General features: G+C 45.2%; 2 protein-coding genes across 7 annotated transcripts in view; one reads left to right on the plus strand and one right to left on the minus strand.

The window, feature by feature from the left end:
• The window catches only part of NOD1 (nucleotide binding oligomerization domain containing 1), a 111,536-nt gene extending 98,084 nt beyond the window's left edge, over positions 1-13,452 (minus strand). For 3 of the 6 annotated variants that reach the window (XR_004538024.1, XM_033930060.1, XM_033930055.1), the window contains exon 1: positions 13,295-13,452. The gene's annotated coding sequence lies outside the window, so the exon portion shown is untranslated. Of the gene's footprint in view, positions 1-12,803; positions 13,027-13,294 lie in introns of those variants that run through there. The other 3 variants (XM_033930059.1, XM_033930057.1, XM_033930058.1) reach the window with 3 other exon arrangements.
• LOC117354884 lies at positions 3,074-5,043 on the plus strand. The gene is made up of 3 exons (XM_033932842.1): positions 3,074-3,152; positions 3,478-3,546; positions 3,643-5,043. The coding sequence occupies exon 3, from the start codon at positions 3,661-3,663 to the stop codon at positions 5,041-5,043; it is 1,383 nt and encodes a 460-aa protein (XP_033788733.1). The 5' UTR covers positions 3,074-3,152; positions 3,478-3,546; positions 3,643-3,660.
• Positions 13,453-19,241: the final 5,789 nt, after the last annotated feature.

The following is a 19,241-nucleotide window of genomic DNA, read 5'->3' on the forward strand; positions in this document are numbered from 1 at the left end:
GTACTGGGCAGAGTTTTGGATTCTTGCCCAGAAATAGATAAGAAGAAGAAAAAAACACACCAAATTTTTAGATTGAATCAGGTTGGGCAGACTGGATGGACCATTCGGTGACAGGTCAAAAACGCGCAAGACAATCGCGCGCAGACAAAATCGCGCAGACAAATAAGCGCTAAGACAATTGCGCGCAAGACAATTCAGCGCACCGACACCTCAGCGCAAGACAATTGAGCGCAAGACAATTGAGCGCAGCGACAACTCAGCGCAAGACAACTGAGCGCAAGACAACTGAGCGCGCCACTAGAGGCCGCTTGACCATCGGAGGACACGCGCACGTACAGCACGTGAACACGTCATCACGTCGACGTGTGTTCAGTATGATTCCCTTGACTCTGCGTTTTCAACATAAATCACGTGAATGCATTTTCGTTACCATGGTTACGTTATCTCATGATATATATTCTCCGAACAGCATTTAAATACAAGTCACGTGAATGCATTTTCGTTACTATGGTTACGTTTCTACATTATATATGTCCTCCTTCCTTTCCCGCCTTCCTTTCGCTGCCTGACCGTGTCCGTTATAGGTAAAGATCTGGTTTTGCTGGTACTTGATCTATAACGAATATTTGTCTTGCGCGGATTTTTCTCACCTCTGGTGAGAGCGAACGTCCACATTTCTTCATTTACAGGTATGTTTATATTTCAGCTTCACGCGCAACAAAAGGGAGGGTATGATCATAAAACTCCGCAAGAAAAGGGAGGGTATGATCATAAAACTCAGCGCAATTGATTATGAAGTTTATATAGGGTATGTTGATATTTACATTTTCAGTTCTTGTCTTGCGCGCAATTGTCTATGAACCAGTTTATATAGGGTATGTTGATATTTACATTTTCAGTTCTCACGCGCGCGTGTTTGTAAATGTCGCTGCCTTTGCAAGGGATACCATTATACTTAAACCTTAACTTTTTCCCTAAAATACTTTTTCCCTAAAACGCCCCACAACGGTTCATAGACAATTGCGCGCAAGATGCAGCGCGATGTCCCCCCCACCCCCATGGGAGCCATTTAAAATAGTGCTTTATTCGGTGCGCCGTCAACTTTGCGCTCAGTCGTTCGTGCTGGGGGTTCATAGACAATTGCGCGCGCTCAGTCGTTCGTGCTGGGTTGTGTACGAACCGCGCGATTTGGTCCCGTATCTAAATGCACAGGTCCTTAAAAATCCGCGTTCTGCGCCACTTTTCGGGTCCCTGCCACATTTAGTCTCTGGCTCTGACAGAGCTGTATGATAATTTAACTCTGAAGGATCCTAATGCTTTCCCTTCCCCATGCTAGGATCCGTCAGAGTTAAATTCCCATACGGTGCCAGGTCAAAAGCGCGCCGGCGCGCCGGGTCAAAGGCGTGCCCACACAATTGAGCGCAGTGCGCGCCGCCACGCCGTTCTAAATTACTGTTTTTAGGGCTCCGACGGGGGTTCATAGACGATTGCGCGCAAGCCGCGCCGCTCTAAATGACCGTTTTTAGGGCTCCGAGGGGGGCGTGGGGGGGGAACCCCCCACTTTACTATAATGTGGAGGGTTACGATCCCCCAAACCCCCCATAACGCCGGCGCGATGTCTATTAAGTAAACTGAAGGGGGTTCCCGAACAAAACCCCCCGTCGGAGCCCCTAAAAACTGTAATTTGGTGCGGTGCGGCGGCACGCCTTGCCTTCAATTGTCGGCGCGCGCTTTTGTCTTTCGCGCCGTTGTTTATGAACCTTCTCATACAGCCCTGTCGGAGCCAGAGACTAAAAGGGGCAGGGACCTGAAAAGGGGCACGGAACGCGGATTTGGTTCATAGACAATTGAACGCGGATTTTTAAGGACCCCCCGTCTTGCGCTTAGTTTTCCCGCATGTTAAAAGAGCGAGAAGGTTGAGGTATGGTATTAAGATTATGTATAATGTGATGATGGATATTAATTGGAAGCATAATTGGATGGAGTTATAGATTTTAAAAGTAATAAAGATCTAAAAAAACATGTTGGCATGAGGTAAAAACTCTTATGCCAGCAACACTAGTATCTGAATATGTTTAATTTGAGGATTGTATCATCATGTAATGATACAATATTATTGGGTAAGTGCATGAGAAAAAAAAGGAAAATATCAGCACTGGAGTCACCATTCAACATATAAGTAATAATTTGAAAATATATAGTTTTGGGTACAATTCATTATGTCACATTATCAAAATGGAAAGAACAGTAACAATAAAAAAGGGAGACATTAACATCTTACTGTAATGAATATACACTATTTTCTATTTAAAGATACACTGTCTTATTGTTGGGAGGGGGGTCTAAATTATACTATTATCATTCATATTGGGAAGAGTGGGGAAGTGGGGTGGGAAGGGAGGTACTTATATCTATTATGTGATAATCTAGACAGATTGACATGTGATGTATTTCATTTTAATGTTTTGATTCTTGTACACATGATGTGTCATTTAAAATTAATAAAGATTTAAAAAAAAAAAACGAGTGTGCTCATGGTTTATAGTTTTATAAAGGCATTGGGTACCATTTTCTTTTGCAGGTATCATACATAAGAGGATATTCACATTTACAGGTATATGCATAGCTTCATTTTTTGGTTTTACTAAATTTGAACAATAGGATAGGATAAATAGTCTGATGGTAGGGCTTATTGGGGTACACTTTTAGCCTTGGGTGTGTATTGAGGGTGATTGTATACCATTGTTGTGGGTCCTTGTTTTGGGCCTCTCTGCCTTCCTTCTGTCTGCGCTTAGGTATAATCCATGATGGTTGGCAAGCCAGATTTTCACTATTACAGGTATGATTGCAAAGGTAAGTACAGACATAGTGGGTCTTGTTTGTTATATCTATGTGCTAACCTTATAAATTTTAGTCTTGCAGTCATGTGCTGAGGGATATGAATTTGCTGAAACCCTAGTGTTGTCTAGAAGTTCAATCTTGGAGGCAAGGTAAGTACAGAGGTATAGGGATTTGTATGTCCTATGTATATAATAACCTTATCTAATCTACTACTGAAGGTGACTACAATCAACAGAGGACATTCAAGAGACCACGATCAACAGAGGACACACATCTTCAGTGTTTTGCTGACAGGAATCGCACCCTTGCAGGTATATGGTGTTGTGCCATAGCACTGAACTTTACATATAGGGATTTGTATGTCCTATGTATGTAATAATCTTATCTAATCTACTACTGAAGGTGACTACAATCAACAGACTACAATCAAGACACCACAGTCAACAGAGGACAGACATCTTCAGTGTTTTCCTGACAGGGATCGCACCCTTGCAGGTATATGGTGTTGTGCCATAGCACTAAACTCTACATATGTATGGCCTAACCTCACCTATTTGACCTTTGCATGTTTTTTTGTGTGCTGGAGATTGGTGGGGGGTGAACATGAAGTTTACATGCATGTTATAACTCTTGCAGGTACTGGTTCAGGGTTGAAGGTCGACTACAGTTCCTGAGGGTTTCATCGATATACTTCCAGTCTTACAGGTATGATGTTCTTTTGAGTAGTGCATTCATGATATAGGCAATTGTATATCAATTGCAAGTCAAAATAGGATAATGTTATTAATTGTATGGTTTCAGGAGTGATTTGACATAGACATGGAAGTAATAACTTCACAGCGTGGGAGAGAGCACTGGGTTCATGAGGGCTATCGATATCGGCGTGACCGAGTGATGGCAGACGGATCCACGTCCTGGAGGTGTGTGCGCCGTGACTGTGTGGGAAGAAGAAAGAGGCTCGTTGATGGATCTTCTGTTGAGATAACGGCGCATGTGCATGCACCCAACAATGCTAGAATTGAAGCTGATCGAATGATGGGAGACATACGTGAAAGAGCTGTGGCTACGGTTGAAAGGCCACGACAGATCATTCATGGCACAACAGCTGGTACAAGTTTAGAAGCAGCTACATTATTGCCTGCATACACCTCCATGCAGAGAACAGTTAATAGAAAGAGAAATGCAGGCCATCTAGCAATGGGTAATCCCAGGTGCATAAGAGACATACAAATTCCTGAGCCGCTACAAAGAAGCACACGTGGTGAACAATTACTGTTGTGGGATTCAGGTGAAAATGATGAAAGACGCATATTCATTTTCACAACAGAATCTAATCTTGAGGTGTTGGCGCAACATGGACATTGGTTCATGGATGGGACATTCAAAGTTGCCCCCCATTTGTTTGTCCAAGTCTTTATCATCCATGCATTTGTAGACAATCGTGCACTTCCCATGGTCTACGTGTTGTTGAACAGTAAAAGGGAGGAAGACTATGAACGTGTGTTGAGGAAACTGCTGGAAACCAGAAACACGTTGGCACCATTGACAATCTTGATGGACTTTGAGAGAGCAAGTCTGCAAGCTGCCCGCACTGTATTTCCCAATGCTACAGTTTCTGGCTGCCTGTTCCATCTGGGTCAATCATTGTGGCGCAGAATTCAACATGAGGGACTGACCGCCAGCTATAGAGATGAGGAGAGAGTAAGAATGTTCACCAAAATGCTGTTAGCATTAAGTTTTGTTCCTGTGGATGATGTTGCTGAGTGTTTCCAGACCTTGGAGGAGAGTCGACCAGATGAACTGACCCTGGTGTATGACTATTGGGAAGACAATTACATCGGGAGATTGCGGCCAAATGGGAGACGGGTGCCACCTTTTCCTATTCCTCTGTGGAATATACGCTCCCATGTGGAAGATGGACTGCCTCGGACCAATAATTCCGTTGAAGGTTGGCACCATGCATTTCAATCCTCTGTTGCATGCCACCATCCAACCATCTTTAAACTCCTTGAACATATACAGCGTGAGCAAGATCACACAGAACAGCTGCTTGCTCGATTCCAGGCTGGTAACCGCGCACCACCCAGCAGTAAGAGCACGTATGTGAGAGTGACGCAAAGACTAAAAACGCTGCTGCCAACATATGGACAAAGACCTCTCTTTCAATATCTCCGTGGTATAGCACATAATCTGGAACTGTAGAGTTTGATGTTGAAGTTCAGGTTTTCCTGTTGCTATGCTACAATTGTGTGCACTTTGTGATTTGAAATTTGCTTTGACATGTCCATATGGTCTTCCCAAGCACATATGCTGCAGGAACAGGAGAGACACTTTGAAATGTCTATGTCCCCCTCTCCTTTTGGTGGCCCGAAAGCTACAGGCCTGCAAACTGTTGCGCTCAGGATCTCTCCCCCAGGAGTTTCTCTGAAGCCCTCCTCTGACCCCTACCTATCCTAGTATCCACTGCTCTGACATGTGCCAAGCGTGAAGGTTTTTTATGCCAACCAAGGTAACCCACTCAAGCATACTGTACTCGCTTTGACATTTTCAAGGTGTTGTGGGTGGTGTTCAAAGGCTTTTTCCTTCACGTAGGGAAGGTCAGATGGTGTCTTGGATGGAGCGGCTTCAGGGATAGGCTGTGTTAAGGAAAATTTGAAAAACTTGAAATTGTACATTTCCTCCCTTGTTTTTGGTGGCCTAGAAAGTACATAAGCAGAAATGTCAGTCAGGTGCTGTCTCTGAAGCCATGAGATTCAGAAAAAGACGAGGACCCAGAATGGGTTGACAGGGGTGCAAACCTGATGGTGGCAGTCATGTGTTGGCCTTTGCAGGACCCAGAATGGGTTGACAAGGGTGCAAACGTGATGGTGGCAGTCAGGTGTTGGCCTTTGCAGGACCCAGAAGCAGAGTCCCCCCCCCCCCAGCAGAATGTCAGTCAGGTGCTGTCTCTGAAGCCATGAGATTCAGAAAAAGACGAGGACCCAGAATGGGTTGACATGGGTGCAAACCTGATGGTGGCAGTCATGTGTTGGCCTTTGCAGGACCCAGAATGGGTTGACAAGGGTGCAAACGTGATGGTGGCAGTCAGGTGTTGGCCTTTGCAGGACCCAGAAGCAGAGTCCCCCCCCAGCAGAATGTCAGTCAGGTGCTGTCTCTGAAACCACTGCTCTCACTCCCACAGATGTTGGTTAACTGCTCTGCCAATATCTCACTCTCCCACTACTGTTGGTTAACTGCTCTGCCAACTGTTGCTCTCACTCTCACAGATGTTGGTTAACTGCTCTGCCAATATCTCACTCTCCCACTACTGTTGGTTAACTGCTCTGCCAACTGTTGCTCTCACTCCCACAGATGTTGGTTAACTGCTCTGCCAATATCTCACTCTCCCAATACTGTTGGTTAACTGCTCTTCCAACTGTTGCTCTCACTCTCACAGATGTTGGTTAACTGCTCTGCCAATATCTCACTCTCCCAATACTGTTGGTTAACTGCTCTGCCAACTGTTGCTCTCACTCTCACAGATGTTGGTTAACTGCTCTGCCAATATCTTACTCTCCCAATACTGTTGGTTAACTGCTTTGCCAACTGTTGCTCTCACTCTCACAGATGTTGGTTAACTGCTCTGCCAATATCTCACTCTCCCACTACTGTTGGTTAACTGCTCTGCCAACTGTTGCTCTCACTCCCACAGATGTTGGTTAACTGCTCTGCCAATATCTCACTCTCCCAATACTGTTGGTTAACTGCTCTTCCAACTGTTGCTCTCACTCTCACAGATGTTGGTTAACTGCTCTGCCAATATCTCACTCTCCCAATACTGTTGGTTAACTGCTCTGCCAACTGTTGCTCTCACTCCCACAGATGTTGGTTAACTGCTCTGCCAATATCTCACTCTCCCAATACTGTTGGTTAACTGCTCTGCCAACTGTTGCTCTCACTCCCACAGATGTTGGTTAACTGCTCTGCCAATATCTCACTCTCCCACTACTGTTGGTTAACTGCTTTGCCAACTGTTGCTCTCATTCCCACAGATGTTGGTTAACTGCTCTGCCAATATCTCACTCTCCCAATACTGTTGGTTAACTGCTCTTCCAACTGTTGCTCTCACTCTCACAGATGTTGGTTAACTGCTCTGCCAATATCTCACTCTCCCACTACTGTTGGTTAACTGCTCTGCCAACTGTTGCTCTCACTCCCACAGATGTTGGTTAACTACTCTGCCAATATCTCACTCTCCCACTACTGTTGGTTAACTGCTCTGCCAACTGTTGCTCTCACTCCCACAGATGTTGGTTAACTGCTCTGCCAATATCTCACTCTCCCAATACTGTTGGTTAACTGCTCTGCCAACTGTTGCTCTCACTCTCACAGATGTTGGTTAACTGCTCTGCCAATATCTTACTCTCCCAATACTGTTGGTTAACTGCTCTGCCAACTGTTGCTCTCACTCTCACAGATGTTGGTTAACTGCTCTGCCAATATCTCACTCTCCCACTACTGTTGGTTAACTGCTCTGCCAACTGTTGCTCTCACTCCCACAGATGTTGGTTAACTGCTCTGCCAATATCTCACTCTCCCAATACTGTTAGTTAACTGCTCTGCCAACTGTTGCTCTCACTCCCACAGATGTTGGTTAACTGCTCTGCCAATATCTCACTCTCCCAATACTGTTGGTTAACTGCTCTGCCAACTGTTGCTCTCACTCCCACAGATGTTGGTTAACTGCTCTGCCAATATCTCACTCTCCCACTACTGTTGGTTAACTGCTCTGCCAACTGTTGCTCTCACTCCTACAGATGTTGGTTAACTGCTCTGCCAATATCTCACTCTCCCAATACTGTTGGTTAACTGCTCTGCCAACTGTTGCTCTCACTCCCACAGATGTTGGTTAACTACTCTGCCAATATCTCACTCTCCCACTACTGTTGGTTAACTGCTCTGCCAACTGTTGCTCTCACTCCCACAGATGTTGGTTAACTGCTCTGCCAATATCTTACTCTCCCAATACTGTTGGTTAACTGCTCTTCCAACTGTTGCTCTCACTCCCACAGATGTTGGTTAACTGCTCTGCCAATATCTCACTCTCCCAATACTGTTGGTTAACTGCTCTGCCAACTGTTGCTCTCACTCCCACAGATGTTGGTTAACTGCTCTGCCAATATCTCACTCTCCCACTACTGTTGGTTAACTGCTCTGCCAACTGTTGCTCTCACTCCTACAGATGTTGGTTAACTGCTCTGCCAATATCTCACTCTCCCAATACTGTTGGTTAACTGCTCTGCCAACTGTTGCTCTCACTCCCACAGATGTTGGTTAACTACTCTGCCAATATCTCACTCTCCCACTACTGTTGGTTAACTGCTCTGCCAACTGTTGCTCTCACTCCCACAGATGTTGGTTAACTGCTCTGCCAATATCTTACTCTCCCAATACTGTTGGTTAACTGCTCTTCCAACTGTTGCTCTCACTCCCACAGATGTTGGTTAACTGCTCTGCCAATATCTCACTCTCCCAATACTGTTGGTTAACTGCTCTGCCAATATCTCACTCTCCCACTACTGTTGGTTAACTGCTCTGCCAACTGTTGCTCTCACTCCCACAGATGTTGGTTAACTGCTCTGCCAATATCTCACTCTCCCACTTCTGTTGGTTAACTGCTCTGCCAACTGTTGCTCTCACTCCCACAGATGTTGGTTAACTGCTCTGCCAATATCTCACTCTCCCACTACTGTTGGTTAACTGCTCTGCCAACTGTTGCTCTCACTCCCACAGATGTTGGTTAACTGCACTGGTCTCCTGACGTAATAGCATGTATTTAATACGTACTTCCTGAGTGCAGTGTCAAAGCACTAGCATTGAACAGGTGCGCCAGTTTGCCCCAGGCCCAGTCCATTTCACCTATATTTCTAACTTTCCTCTTGATGGGGAATAGCAGTTTAGCATTGAGCGACATGTACTCAGTTAATCAGAGTACTTCACGCTTGGACAATTTGTGTTTCTGCACACAAAATCCATAATAGGAAGTCATCTTCTCTGTGTATCTATGACATTTTTGCAAAGTACTCAGTTAATCTAAGTACTTCCTGAGTGCAGTGTCAAAGCACTAGCATTGAACAGGTGCGCCAGTTTGCCCCAGGCCCAGTCCATTTCACCTAGATTTCTAACTTTCCTCTTGATGGGGAATAGCAGTTTAGCATTGAGCGACATGTACTCAGTTAATCAGAGTACTTCACGCTTGGAGAACTTGTGTTTTGGCACACAAAATCCATAATAGGAAGCCATCTTCTCTGTGAATCTATGACATTTTTGCAAAGTACTCAGTTAATCTAAGTACCTCACCACTATTGTGGCTCACACTGCACACAGACACACACACACTGACTGAATGAGAGCCAAAGAGTCAGTTTTCTCCACACTATGTCCATTTTTCAAATGTTCCTGTGCTTGATGGGGAAACAATACTTTAGCATTGCACAAAACATACTCTATATGGACTAAATTTATGTATGTTTCTCTATATATGATCTTTTAAAGTTCATAGCCTTTTACATCCTCCAGTTCAAACACTGAATCTCAAGCATACAGAATACTTCTCTTTCTGTGAATTTATGCTTTTGCCCTCATCATCATCCTATTTTTAGACCAATTTCAAAATCTTTTCAATTTCAAAATTCTTATAATGATCTTTATCATTCAATGTTATTATTTGCTGTTCACATCATGTTTACTTGTGTTCAATAATACTTACTTTGCATTTAACTTTGCCCTGGGAGATCTATGTTATCCATTCTATATGTTCACTGTATTATGCTTTCTTCAATAATACAGTTACTCAGAAATAAAAACATTATAACACAACTATTGATTCCAGAATTTATTTTACACTCACAAACTCCAATGACATTATGAACTTATAATGACTAACGTTGTCATTTCACAAATTGTTTATTATTGTCTTTTAACATATTAAAACACTTCATAAAATCAATAACTAGAAAGCTGCAAACAAATTGTGGACAGTTTTGTTTGGGTTTTATTCGGTGGGGGGGGGGGGGGCAGTGAAGCTTGTCTTTAATCTTTGAAATCTGTTGGGCCTGAAGACAACTCAGCGTGAAGACGACAGAGCATGAAGACACTTGTAAGTTTGAACATGAATAACGATTTAAACAAACAAAGAAAATGACATAATGATCGTCATAAACACTTAAAACATATATTGTGTCATGTAAAGATTATTAAGCTAATTCAGCTTTACAAAATTTTAACAATTCATACAACAAACATATCATGCAAGACAAACAGAAATAATGAAACTTAGCATTTGACAGATGGATCAGATGAATAGACACTGCAGGCATCAGACTATGGGCATTTCATTATGACCCCAATGCAAACACCCACTATGCCCATTTACCTTCCACTATTACAGGTATCACAGTCCACAATTAATGTGTCTGGTAACGGGACAAAAACACCTGGGTCAAAAACTTAGAACTATCCCAAAATCTGCAGCCTGGAACTGGGTAACCTGGCCACCCTGTTACTTTGATTTATTAAACTATTTTTTCCAATATGAGAATGACACAGGAACTAAATTCACCATCCTGTCCCTATGAGTTATGTAGCTGTCCTTGTCCCTCTCCCATTCCTATCATCTCTGCTTTAACAGTGTCAGGTCAAGACCACACCAAGACAAAGGCCGCTGAGCGCAGGGCAAAGGCATGTGCCTAACAAAATTAATAATGCATTTTTAAGGTCTCCAAAATAATGAGGGAAGTTGCCTTGCCTCGCGCTGAGTTGCTTGCGCTCAGTTGTCTTGCGCTCAGTTGTTTTGAGCTCAGTTGCTCGCGCTCAGTTGTCTTGCGCTCCATTGCTCGCGCTCAGTTGTCTTGCGCTCAGTTGTTTTGAGCTCAGTTGCTCGCGCTCAGTTGTCTTGCGCTCAGTTGTCTTGCGCTCCATTGCTCGCGCTCAGTTGTCTTGCGCTCAGTTGTCTTGCGCTCCATTGCTCGCGCTGTTGTTTTGAGCTCAGTTGCTCGCGCTCAGTTGTCTTGCGCTCAGTTGTCTTGCGCTCCATTGCTCGCGCTCAGTTGTCTTGCGCTCAGTTGTTTTGAGCTCAGTTGCTCGCGCTCAGTTGTCTTGCGCTCAGTTGTCTTGCGCTCCATTGCTCGCGCTCAGTTGTCTTGCGCTCAGTTGTCTTGCGCTCCATTGCTCGCGCTGTTGTTTTGAGCTCAGTTGCTCGCGCTCAGTTGTCTTGCGCTCCATTGCTCGCGCTCAGTTGTCTTGCGCTCAGTTGTCTTGCGCTCCATTGCTCGCGCTCAGTTGTTTTGAGCTCAGTTGCTCGCGCTCAGTTGTCTTGCGCTCCATTGCTCGCGCTCAGTTGTCTTGCGCTCAGTTGTTTTGAGCTCAGTTGCTCGCGCTCAGTTGTCTTGCGCTCAGTTGTCTTGCGCTCCATTGCTCGCGCTCAGTTGTCTTGCGCTCAGTTGTCTTGCGCTCCATTGCTCGCGCTGTTGTTTTGAGCTCAGTTGCTCGCGCTCAGTTGTCTTGCGCTCCATTGCTCGCGCTCAGTTGTCTTGCGCTCAGTTGTCTTGCGCTCCATTGCTCGCGCTCAGTTGTTTTGAGCTCAGTTGCTCGCGCTCAGTTGTCTTGCGCTCAGTTGTCTTGCGCTCCATTGCTCGCGCTCAGTTGTCTTGCGCTCAGTTGTTTTGAGCTCAGTTGCTCGCGCTAAGTTGTCTTGCGCTCCATTGCTCGCGCTCAGTTGTCTTGCGCTCAGTTGTTTTGAGCTCAGTTGCTCGCGCTCAGTTGTCTTGCGCTCAGTTGCTCGCGCTCAGTTGTCTTGCGCTCAGTTGTTTTGAGCTCAGTTGCTCGCGCTCAGTTGTCTTGCGCTCAGTTGTCTTGCGCTCCATTGCTCGCGCTCAGTTGTTTTGAGCTCAGTTGCTCGCGCTCAGTTGTCTTGCGCTCAGTTGTCTTGCGCTCTATTGCACGCGCTCAGTTGTCTTGCGCTCAGTTGTCTTGCGCTCAGTTGTCTTGCGCTCTATTGCTCGCGCTCAGTTGTCTTGCGCTCAGTTGTTTTGAGCTCAGTTGCTCGCGCTCAGTTGTCTTGCGCTCAGTTGTCTTGCGCTCAGTTGCTCGCGCTCAGTTGTCTTGCGCTCAGTTGTCTTGCGCTCCGTTGCTCGCGCTCAGTTGTCTTGCGCTCAGTTGTCTCGCTCGTGCACATTTGTGAAAATAATTTGCGCTCATTTGTCTTGCGCTCATTTGTCTTCACGCTCAGTTGTCTCGCGCTCGGTTGTCTGCGCGATTTTGTCCGCGCGCGATTGTCTTGCGCGCAATTGTCTATGAACTGGACCATTCGGGTCTTTATCTGCTGTTATCTACTATGTTACTGGACAATTGATCTGACTTAATATGGCTATTCTTATGTGCCTTGATCACTCCTTTCAAGAGAGACAAGCCTAACAGGAAAAAAACAAAACAAGTGGCTTACAAGTAAGAAGAAATCTGAGCATACCTTCCTATCTACTACCTCCCTCACCCCAACATTTTTTTTTTTTTGCACCAATAAGAATATTGCGCTAGATTCTAATTATGCGTACACTTAGCCACCAATCAGAAAGAAATTTTCAGCCCAATGGCTCAGTCACCGGCAAATTCATTTGAAAACCATTTATGTTGCTTCCTTTCTGCCTATTTCTTGTTAGGTGTACATCAATGGTCTCAAACTTAAACACTTTACAGGGCCACATTTTGGATTAGTAGGTACTTGGAGGGCCACAGAGAAAGTAGTTATTATTAAAGAAATTATAATTTTGCATGAGGTAATAATAATAACAATTTTTTTTTAAACTCTATAGTTTATAAACTTTTCCTTTTGGCTAAGTCTTAATAATAATATTGTAATTTGTAGCTAAAGAGACATATGATCAAGTAACTGTTTTATTTTACTTTTGTGATTATGATAAACATACCGAGGGCCTCAAAATTGTACCTGGCGAGTTTGAGAGGAGACCACTGGCGTAGACAACGTAAATAATACGTCCTGCTCCTTTTTCTTTCACTAAAGAAACACTACACTCAAAATCTTTCGAAGTTTTACAGGAGGCACTATGTGCAAAATCTCACTCAGAAAGGCGGCGTCGGTATCTCGGGGGTTTGCATTTGCAGCTCGCCAGCAACAAGTGCAACCCTGGGAGGCAACGCGAGCGGTGGGGAAGGCGGAGTGGAGTCGCGTCCGCTAAAAGTTGTTTCCTGGGGGGGGGGGGGGGGGGGTCCGTATTTCCGCTAAGTTAAAGCCCGAAATGTTACCGCAGGAATAGAGCATAAGGGGGGGGGGGGTGAGAGAAACCTGTTAATGCTAACATCTGGCCCGCTCAACACAGTTGAAAAGAAGAAGCGAAGGCGCTCCACGCTTTACAGCAAACGCCCCTCCCCCTCCCCCCCCTCAAATAAAGGGACTTACCCCCACCGTCCAGAGCGATCCGCGCGGCCTCCCCTCCGCTGCCAAGGGCCGGAAGGGAAGCGGAGCACCCAACCCAACTCCTACGGCATCGAACAAGGAAGCATCACAAGATGCTGGCCGCTAGTCAACAACTCTCTCCTCCTCCCCTAAAGTTCCTGTTTTCTGCCCGAGAGCCCTCCTTTCACTTGACCCGCATTAAGACGCGCTTTCCCTCTTTTCAGCCAGGCCTCATGCTAACAGTCTACCCCAGGCCTCTGAACCTGATTTCTTACGAGGGATGTGTTGGCTTTAAAAAAAAAAAAAAAAAGTTAGCATCTCAGTTGACACTAAGAAGAAAAAAATTGAAATTGAATCAGGTTGGGCAGACTGGATGGACCATTCGGGTCTTTAGCTGCCGTCATCTACTATGTTACTATGTATGTATGACACCCAGGTGGGGATTGCTGGATGCCGGATAACTGAAGCTTCTGGTGGCTTGAGAATTAGTGTAAAAATAAGTTTGGTCCCCCTTCCCATCTCACTCTTTCATCTCCCCCCCCCCCCACACTTATAGGTGCAGCATCTGTTCCTCCCTCCATTCCCGAAGCAGCAGAGTGTCCTGACAAACCCCTCTCCCTCCCTCAATTACCCGAAGCTGCCATTCCTTGAAGGCAGGCCAGTGGGCCGCAGGCAGGAGCTGTCCGTCTGGCCAATGAAAACAGGGTGGGGGTGGGGGGTCCTGTCAGCAGAAAGGATTGGGCTGCTGGGGAACATTAGGGTGGGTTCAGGGATGGCGGGTAGGAGGAACTTGGCATTCCTCTGATCTTTTTTTTTTTGAGGGGGGGGCATCCCTCCTGCCAGCAATGTAAAAAAAGGGGGGGGGGACGACAGGTGGCTACAGCTGCGGCCCCTAAACTTATCACAGCAGGGAAATCCCTTACCACAATAAGCTCAGTAGCCGCATCTGGTTACAATGTAGGCCAGCATTTTGCAGACTGTGCAGGATAAGGGGACCTGCTGATATAGCAAAATATGTAATATTTGATGTAAGAGAGAAGCATCATTGAAGGGCAAGCTGGCTGTTTACAAAACAGAAGTGAATGCTATATAGAATGGGACCACAGTCTTGCCTTCATTTAAAATTTATTTTAAAAGTGTGGAAAATGACAGCCATACGTTACTGAATGCTGCTTGTCAGCATGTGAGAGGCTTAGGTCAGCAAAGGTTTGTGGGATATTATATTAAACATTCTGATTCTGGAATGTTAATGAAGATAGACCCTAAAAGCCCCTATCCAGAATACAGATAACTTAAGTATCCAGACAGCCTGGATTTATCAAGAAGATATGTTAACTACAAATACTTGAATGGAACAAAAGATGTCAGACAGATTAATTATATCCGGTGGCGTACTAAGGGAGGGGCTCAGCTGTGAAGTGTGTATACTATATGTACTCATATTGCAAGACATTGCTTGTATATCAAGTTAAAATTTAAGAAAATGTTTTGCTTGTCTTACAAAACACTTGCAATCCAAGGTTTTACTGTGTGTGTGTATATATATGTATACACATACATATACACTTGAATTTAAGTTGATCCGCGTATAAGACGAGGTACCCTTTTTCCCCTCAAAAAGAAAAAAAAGGTTGACTTGAATATAAGATGGAGGGGGGTTTAATATTCATGTGCTCTGTCAGGATCTGTGCCCTGTCCCCTCTCCCCTGCCAGGCTCTGCATTCAGCCCCCACCCAGTGACTAACAATACTATTTTCCACCTTCCAGATGCCCAGCACTGCTATCCTCTACCCCTTCCCTTGACCAGCACTGCAGTCTCCCCTCCCAATGACCAGCACTGCTATCCCTACTGATCACCATTGCTGTCTCCTCCTCCCTTCCCCCGAGGACCGGCACTCCTATTTTCCACTACCCGTTTCCCCCCCCCCCCTCCCCCGGACTGACATTGTACTTATAGCCCAATGCTCTGGAAGCCGACGCCCACACCCTGTGCTAGGTTGAAGGGTCTTGAATGTCTGCACCTGCTCAAGGCCTGCTAGCTCCTGCCGTCTCCAGGATTCTCAAGGGGAGTCCAGCAAGCCTTGAGCAGGTGCAGACGCAATCCTGGAGATGGCAGGAGTCAGCAGGCCTTGAGCATGGCCAGACACTTAAGGCCCTTCACGAGCCCAGCACAGAGCGTCAGCATCAGCTTCCGAATCATCGGAACTGTAAGTATGATGTCGGTCTGGGGCAGGGAGGAGTAGGCAGAGGAGGATAGGAGTACCTAAGATGGTGGCCTCCTCTGTACTTTTCTTTGGCCGCCCGTGGTCCACCCTCCTTTGAAGCAACTTCCTGTTTCCACTTTGGTGGACCGCCACAGAGGAACAGGGCAGGGGAGGCCATGGGCAACAAGAGAAAGGATGGCATGTGGATGGAGGGAAGGGGAAGAGATGGGGCAAAGAGAGTTGGAAAAATAGATTTGAGATGGAGGAAGAAAAATGGAAGAAAACTGAATATGAAAATCAGGGCCAAAGAAGGATGTAGTGGAAAAAGTGATGGAGAAGAAAGAAACAGCAAATGCATAAGGATGCCTTGGAAACAGAGGTACGAGCACAGATGGAACAAGATGATCAGAAAAATAGCACCAGATAACAAAGGTAGGAAAATGGTTTTTATTTTCAATTTAGTGATTGAAATATGTCAACTTTGAAAATTTACATCTGATTTTATATTTTAGACTGTTCAGGAAGTAACGCATTTCTTTCTATTTCTTTTGTGGTATATGTGTGCAGAATCTGGCACATTAGGGTTTCACAATAGTACTTTTAGTTGCTGGATTGGAATTTGAAAAGGTTTTTTTTTCTGTTTTCTGCATGTGTGACTGAGGCTAGGTGTTCTGGTGGGGAAGACAAATAACACTCACATACCAAAATTCCTAACCTCAGTTTATATTTGAGTATATAAGGGTATAAGTATATAAAAAGTCATTATTTGCCTTATGTAAACATGGAGGTCTGATTTTTACATATAATCATTTGACAACCTACATTGCATTGTTAAAAGGAGTTGTGAAAGTTACATTATTTCTAGTATATGACATCGTTGGAACAAATTTCCTTTATCTGCAAATTTTATTCTTTTTCTAAATCATCCTGTAAGAATTCATGCCTTGGCCTTTGATGTTTGACATGACTGACATTTTGGCAGTCTTGACAAGAATATTGCTCCATGGGTTCAGATTAGAGAATGACACAGGGAAAAATTCTGTCCCGTCACTGCCTCGTTCCTGGACCACCATACCCTTCACCACCCAGTCCCCATCTCCTCCATCCCCTTCACCGTCCTGTCCCCGCAGCATCCATACAAGCCTCAAGTTCTGCAATATTTAGCTTATTCCTTCCTTATAAATCAAAGTTCTGGCTGCTGAACTAGAGAAAGAGATGTTCAGCTGGCAGGGCTTTGTTTATAAATTTTTATCAACACAACTAATGTACTACTTTATCCTAAAGCAAAAAAAAAAAAAAAAAAAGGAAATATAATTTTTTTTTCTACCTTTGTTGTCTGGTTTCTGCTTTCCTCATCTTCTCATTCAATTCCTTCCATCCAATGTCTGTCTTCTCTCAGCGTCTTCCATTTGCTCTGATACTGTGCCTCTCCCTTCACCTCCCCCAATTGGTCTGGCACCCATCTTCTTCCCTCCGCTCTCCCCCATAGTCTGGCATCTCTGTTTTCTTCCCACTCTTGTCTTCCCATTTCCCTTCCAGCATCTTCTGCCCACTCTTGTCTTCCCCATTTCCCTTCCAGCGTCTTCTCCCCACCATCGCCCTTCCCTCTTGCCACCTCACCACCCTTCAGCACCCCTTCACATGGCCTGAGAATCCCCCTCTCCTTCGCCACGTGTTAGTAAAGTAAGTTGCTCAGGCAGGTAGGCTCGGACGGCTTGAGCAACTTACTTTACTAACACGCCACGAAGATAAGGGGAATGGAGGGAGATAGATTCGGTAGGTAGGAAAGAGGGAGGTGACCACGCACGTTCCCTCCCTTAATTACGGGGACAAGGCCATTCACCTCTCCATGGGGCGGTGGATGGCCTTGTCCCCGTGTCCGCAGTGAGCAGTTCCCCCCCCACCATTTTGGCGGGTTACCCACAGCTAGTCATTCTCTAGTTCAGACTACATCATCTGGATAACAGTCAACTTTTTATTTTTAAATCTGCTGTGTCCCAAAGCTGGGTTTAATTAGCTGATTTACCCCCCTTTTACAAAACCGCGCAAGAGGTTTTTAGCGCCGGCTGGCATGCTGAATGCTCTGCACTGCTCCAAAGCTCATAAGAACTCTATGACTTCAGAGCAGCAAATAGCATTGGGCAGGAAAATCGAATTGAAAAATCGATTCAATAGGCTGCATCGAATCCAAATTTTTTTTTCCTGAACCGGGCAGCACTAGTGGGGGGTGTCCAGCAGGAGGGACTGGGCATCCCTCCTGCAGTCATTAAGGGGAGGGGGTGGGGGGTGTCCAGATGAGGGACTGGGCATCCCCCCTGCCAGTGGATGTGTCAGCGGGGTGGTGGCAGGAAGAATTGGGAACTCCTGCCGTCGCTGACATTCAGGGGTGGGCTGGCTTCAGGGGTCCCAGCAGGAGGGACTGGTAATCCTTCCTGCCAGTAATCTTTGTAGGGGGGGGGGGAGGATGGGTCCCTTCCGCAGCCGCTAAACTGATTGCAACAGGGGGATCTCTTTCCGCCATCAGTTCAGTGACAATGCGATTCTCTAACTGGCGCCTGTAATATGGGGGTGCCGGTTAGTGATGGTTAGGCGGCTTAGGGCGATTCTGCATAAGGCCAGACAAAAACAAAAACACTGTGGAGAAGGTTATGTTCAAGATGCAGGCTTTATTGAAAGTACAGTCAATTAATCCACATGACGAGATACCTAGAGCCCAAGTGACTGCGGACTATGGACGGTCCGTGTTTTGACAAAACTGTCTTCCTCAGGGGTCCCTGAAGGTTCTAATGCAAAAAAAATTTGTGGATCAAAGACTAAAAGCAATCCTGGGCGAAAACTCTTCACGATTGAGAAATTCTCAATAGTGGGAGAAAAAAAAGGGTCAACTTTTTGCTTGATTCTATATAGGGCACCCGTATGTGATTCTCAATGGACGCCCTATACCAGGGATCTCAAAGTCCCTCCTTGAGGGCCGCAGTCCAGTCGGGTTTTCAGGATTTTCCCAATGAATATGCACTGAAAGCAGTGCATGCACATAGATCTCATGCATATTCATTGGGGAAATCCTGAAAACTCGACTGGACTGCGGCCCTCAAGGAGGGACTTTGAGATCCCTGCCCTATACTGAATCCAGGCCTAAATGCATTTCATCACACATATTATAAAAAATTTACAATTCTAGTATAATCTCATACAATAAGAATTACCATTACACTAAAAGAACCCTTTCATCCAAGCACCCATCCCAACTAAAAATATCATATAATTCTAGCCTTCATTTTAATCTACGTAATATAAAATAATTAAATAAAAAGGATCTAAACTTACATGATTTTTCAAAATACAAAAAATATTAATTGAAAAGTAAATTGCATGAAAACTGGAAGTAAAAAAAAAAAAAAAAGGATACATTCATCATACTTTTTATAGGGTTGGGGGGGGCACCATATTATATACGCAATTGTTAAAAGCATATACTGGCAGGTCTGGGGCTGCCGATTGCATATGTCCCAACAAAATACTGTAGAAAAAAAAAAGCATATGGGGCTCATAATCGAAAGAGAAACGTCCAAAAACCAGCCTAAGTTGGCACTTGGACGAACATTGTCAAAATACGTCCAAGTGCCAATAATAAAAACGGGTTTTGAACGTATTTCTAAACCACCTAGGCCTTCATATTGCTGGGGAATGACCATCGCTAAACGGGGCATTTCAGGAGGAGTGTCGAGGGCCGGAGTTGGGCGAGA

The sequence above is a fragment of the Geotrypetes seraphini genome, chromosome 2, assembly GCF_902459505.1.
Source record: "Geotrypetes seraphini chromosome 2, aGeoSer1.1, whole genome shotgun sequence".
Taxonomy (NCBI): Eukaryota; Metazoa; Chordata; class Amphibia; order Gymnophiona; family Dermophiidae; genus Geotrypetes; species Geotrypetes seraphini.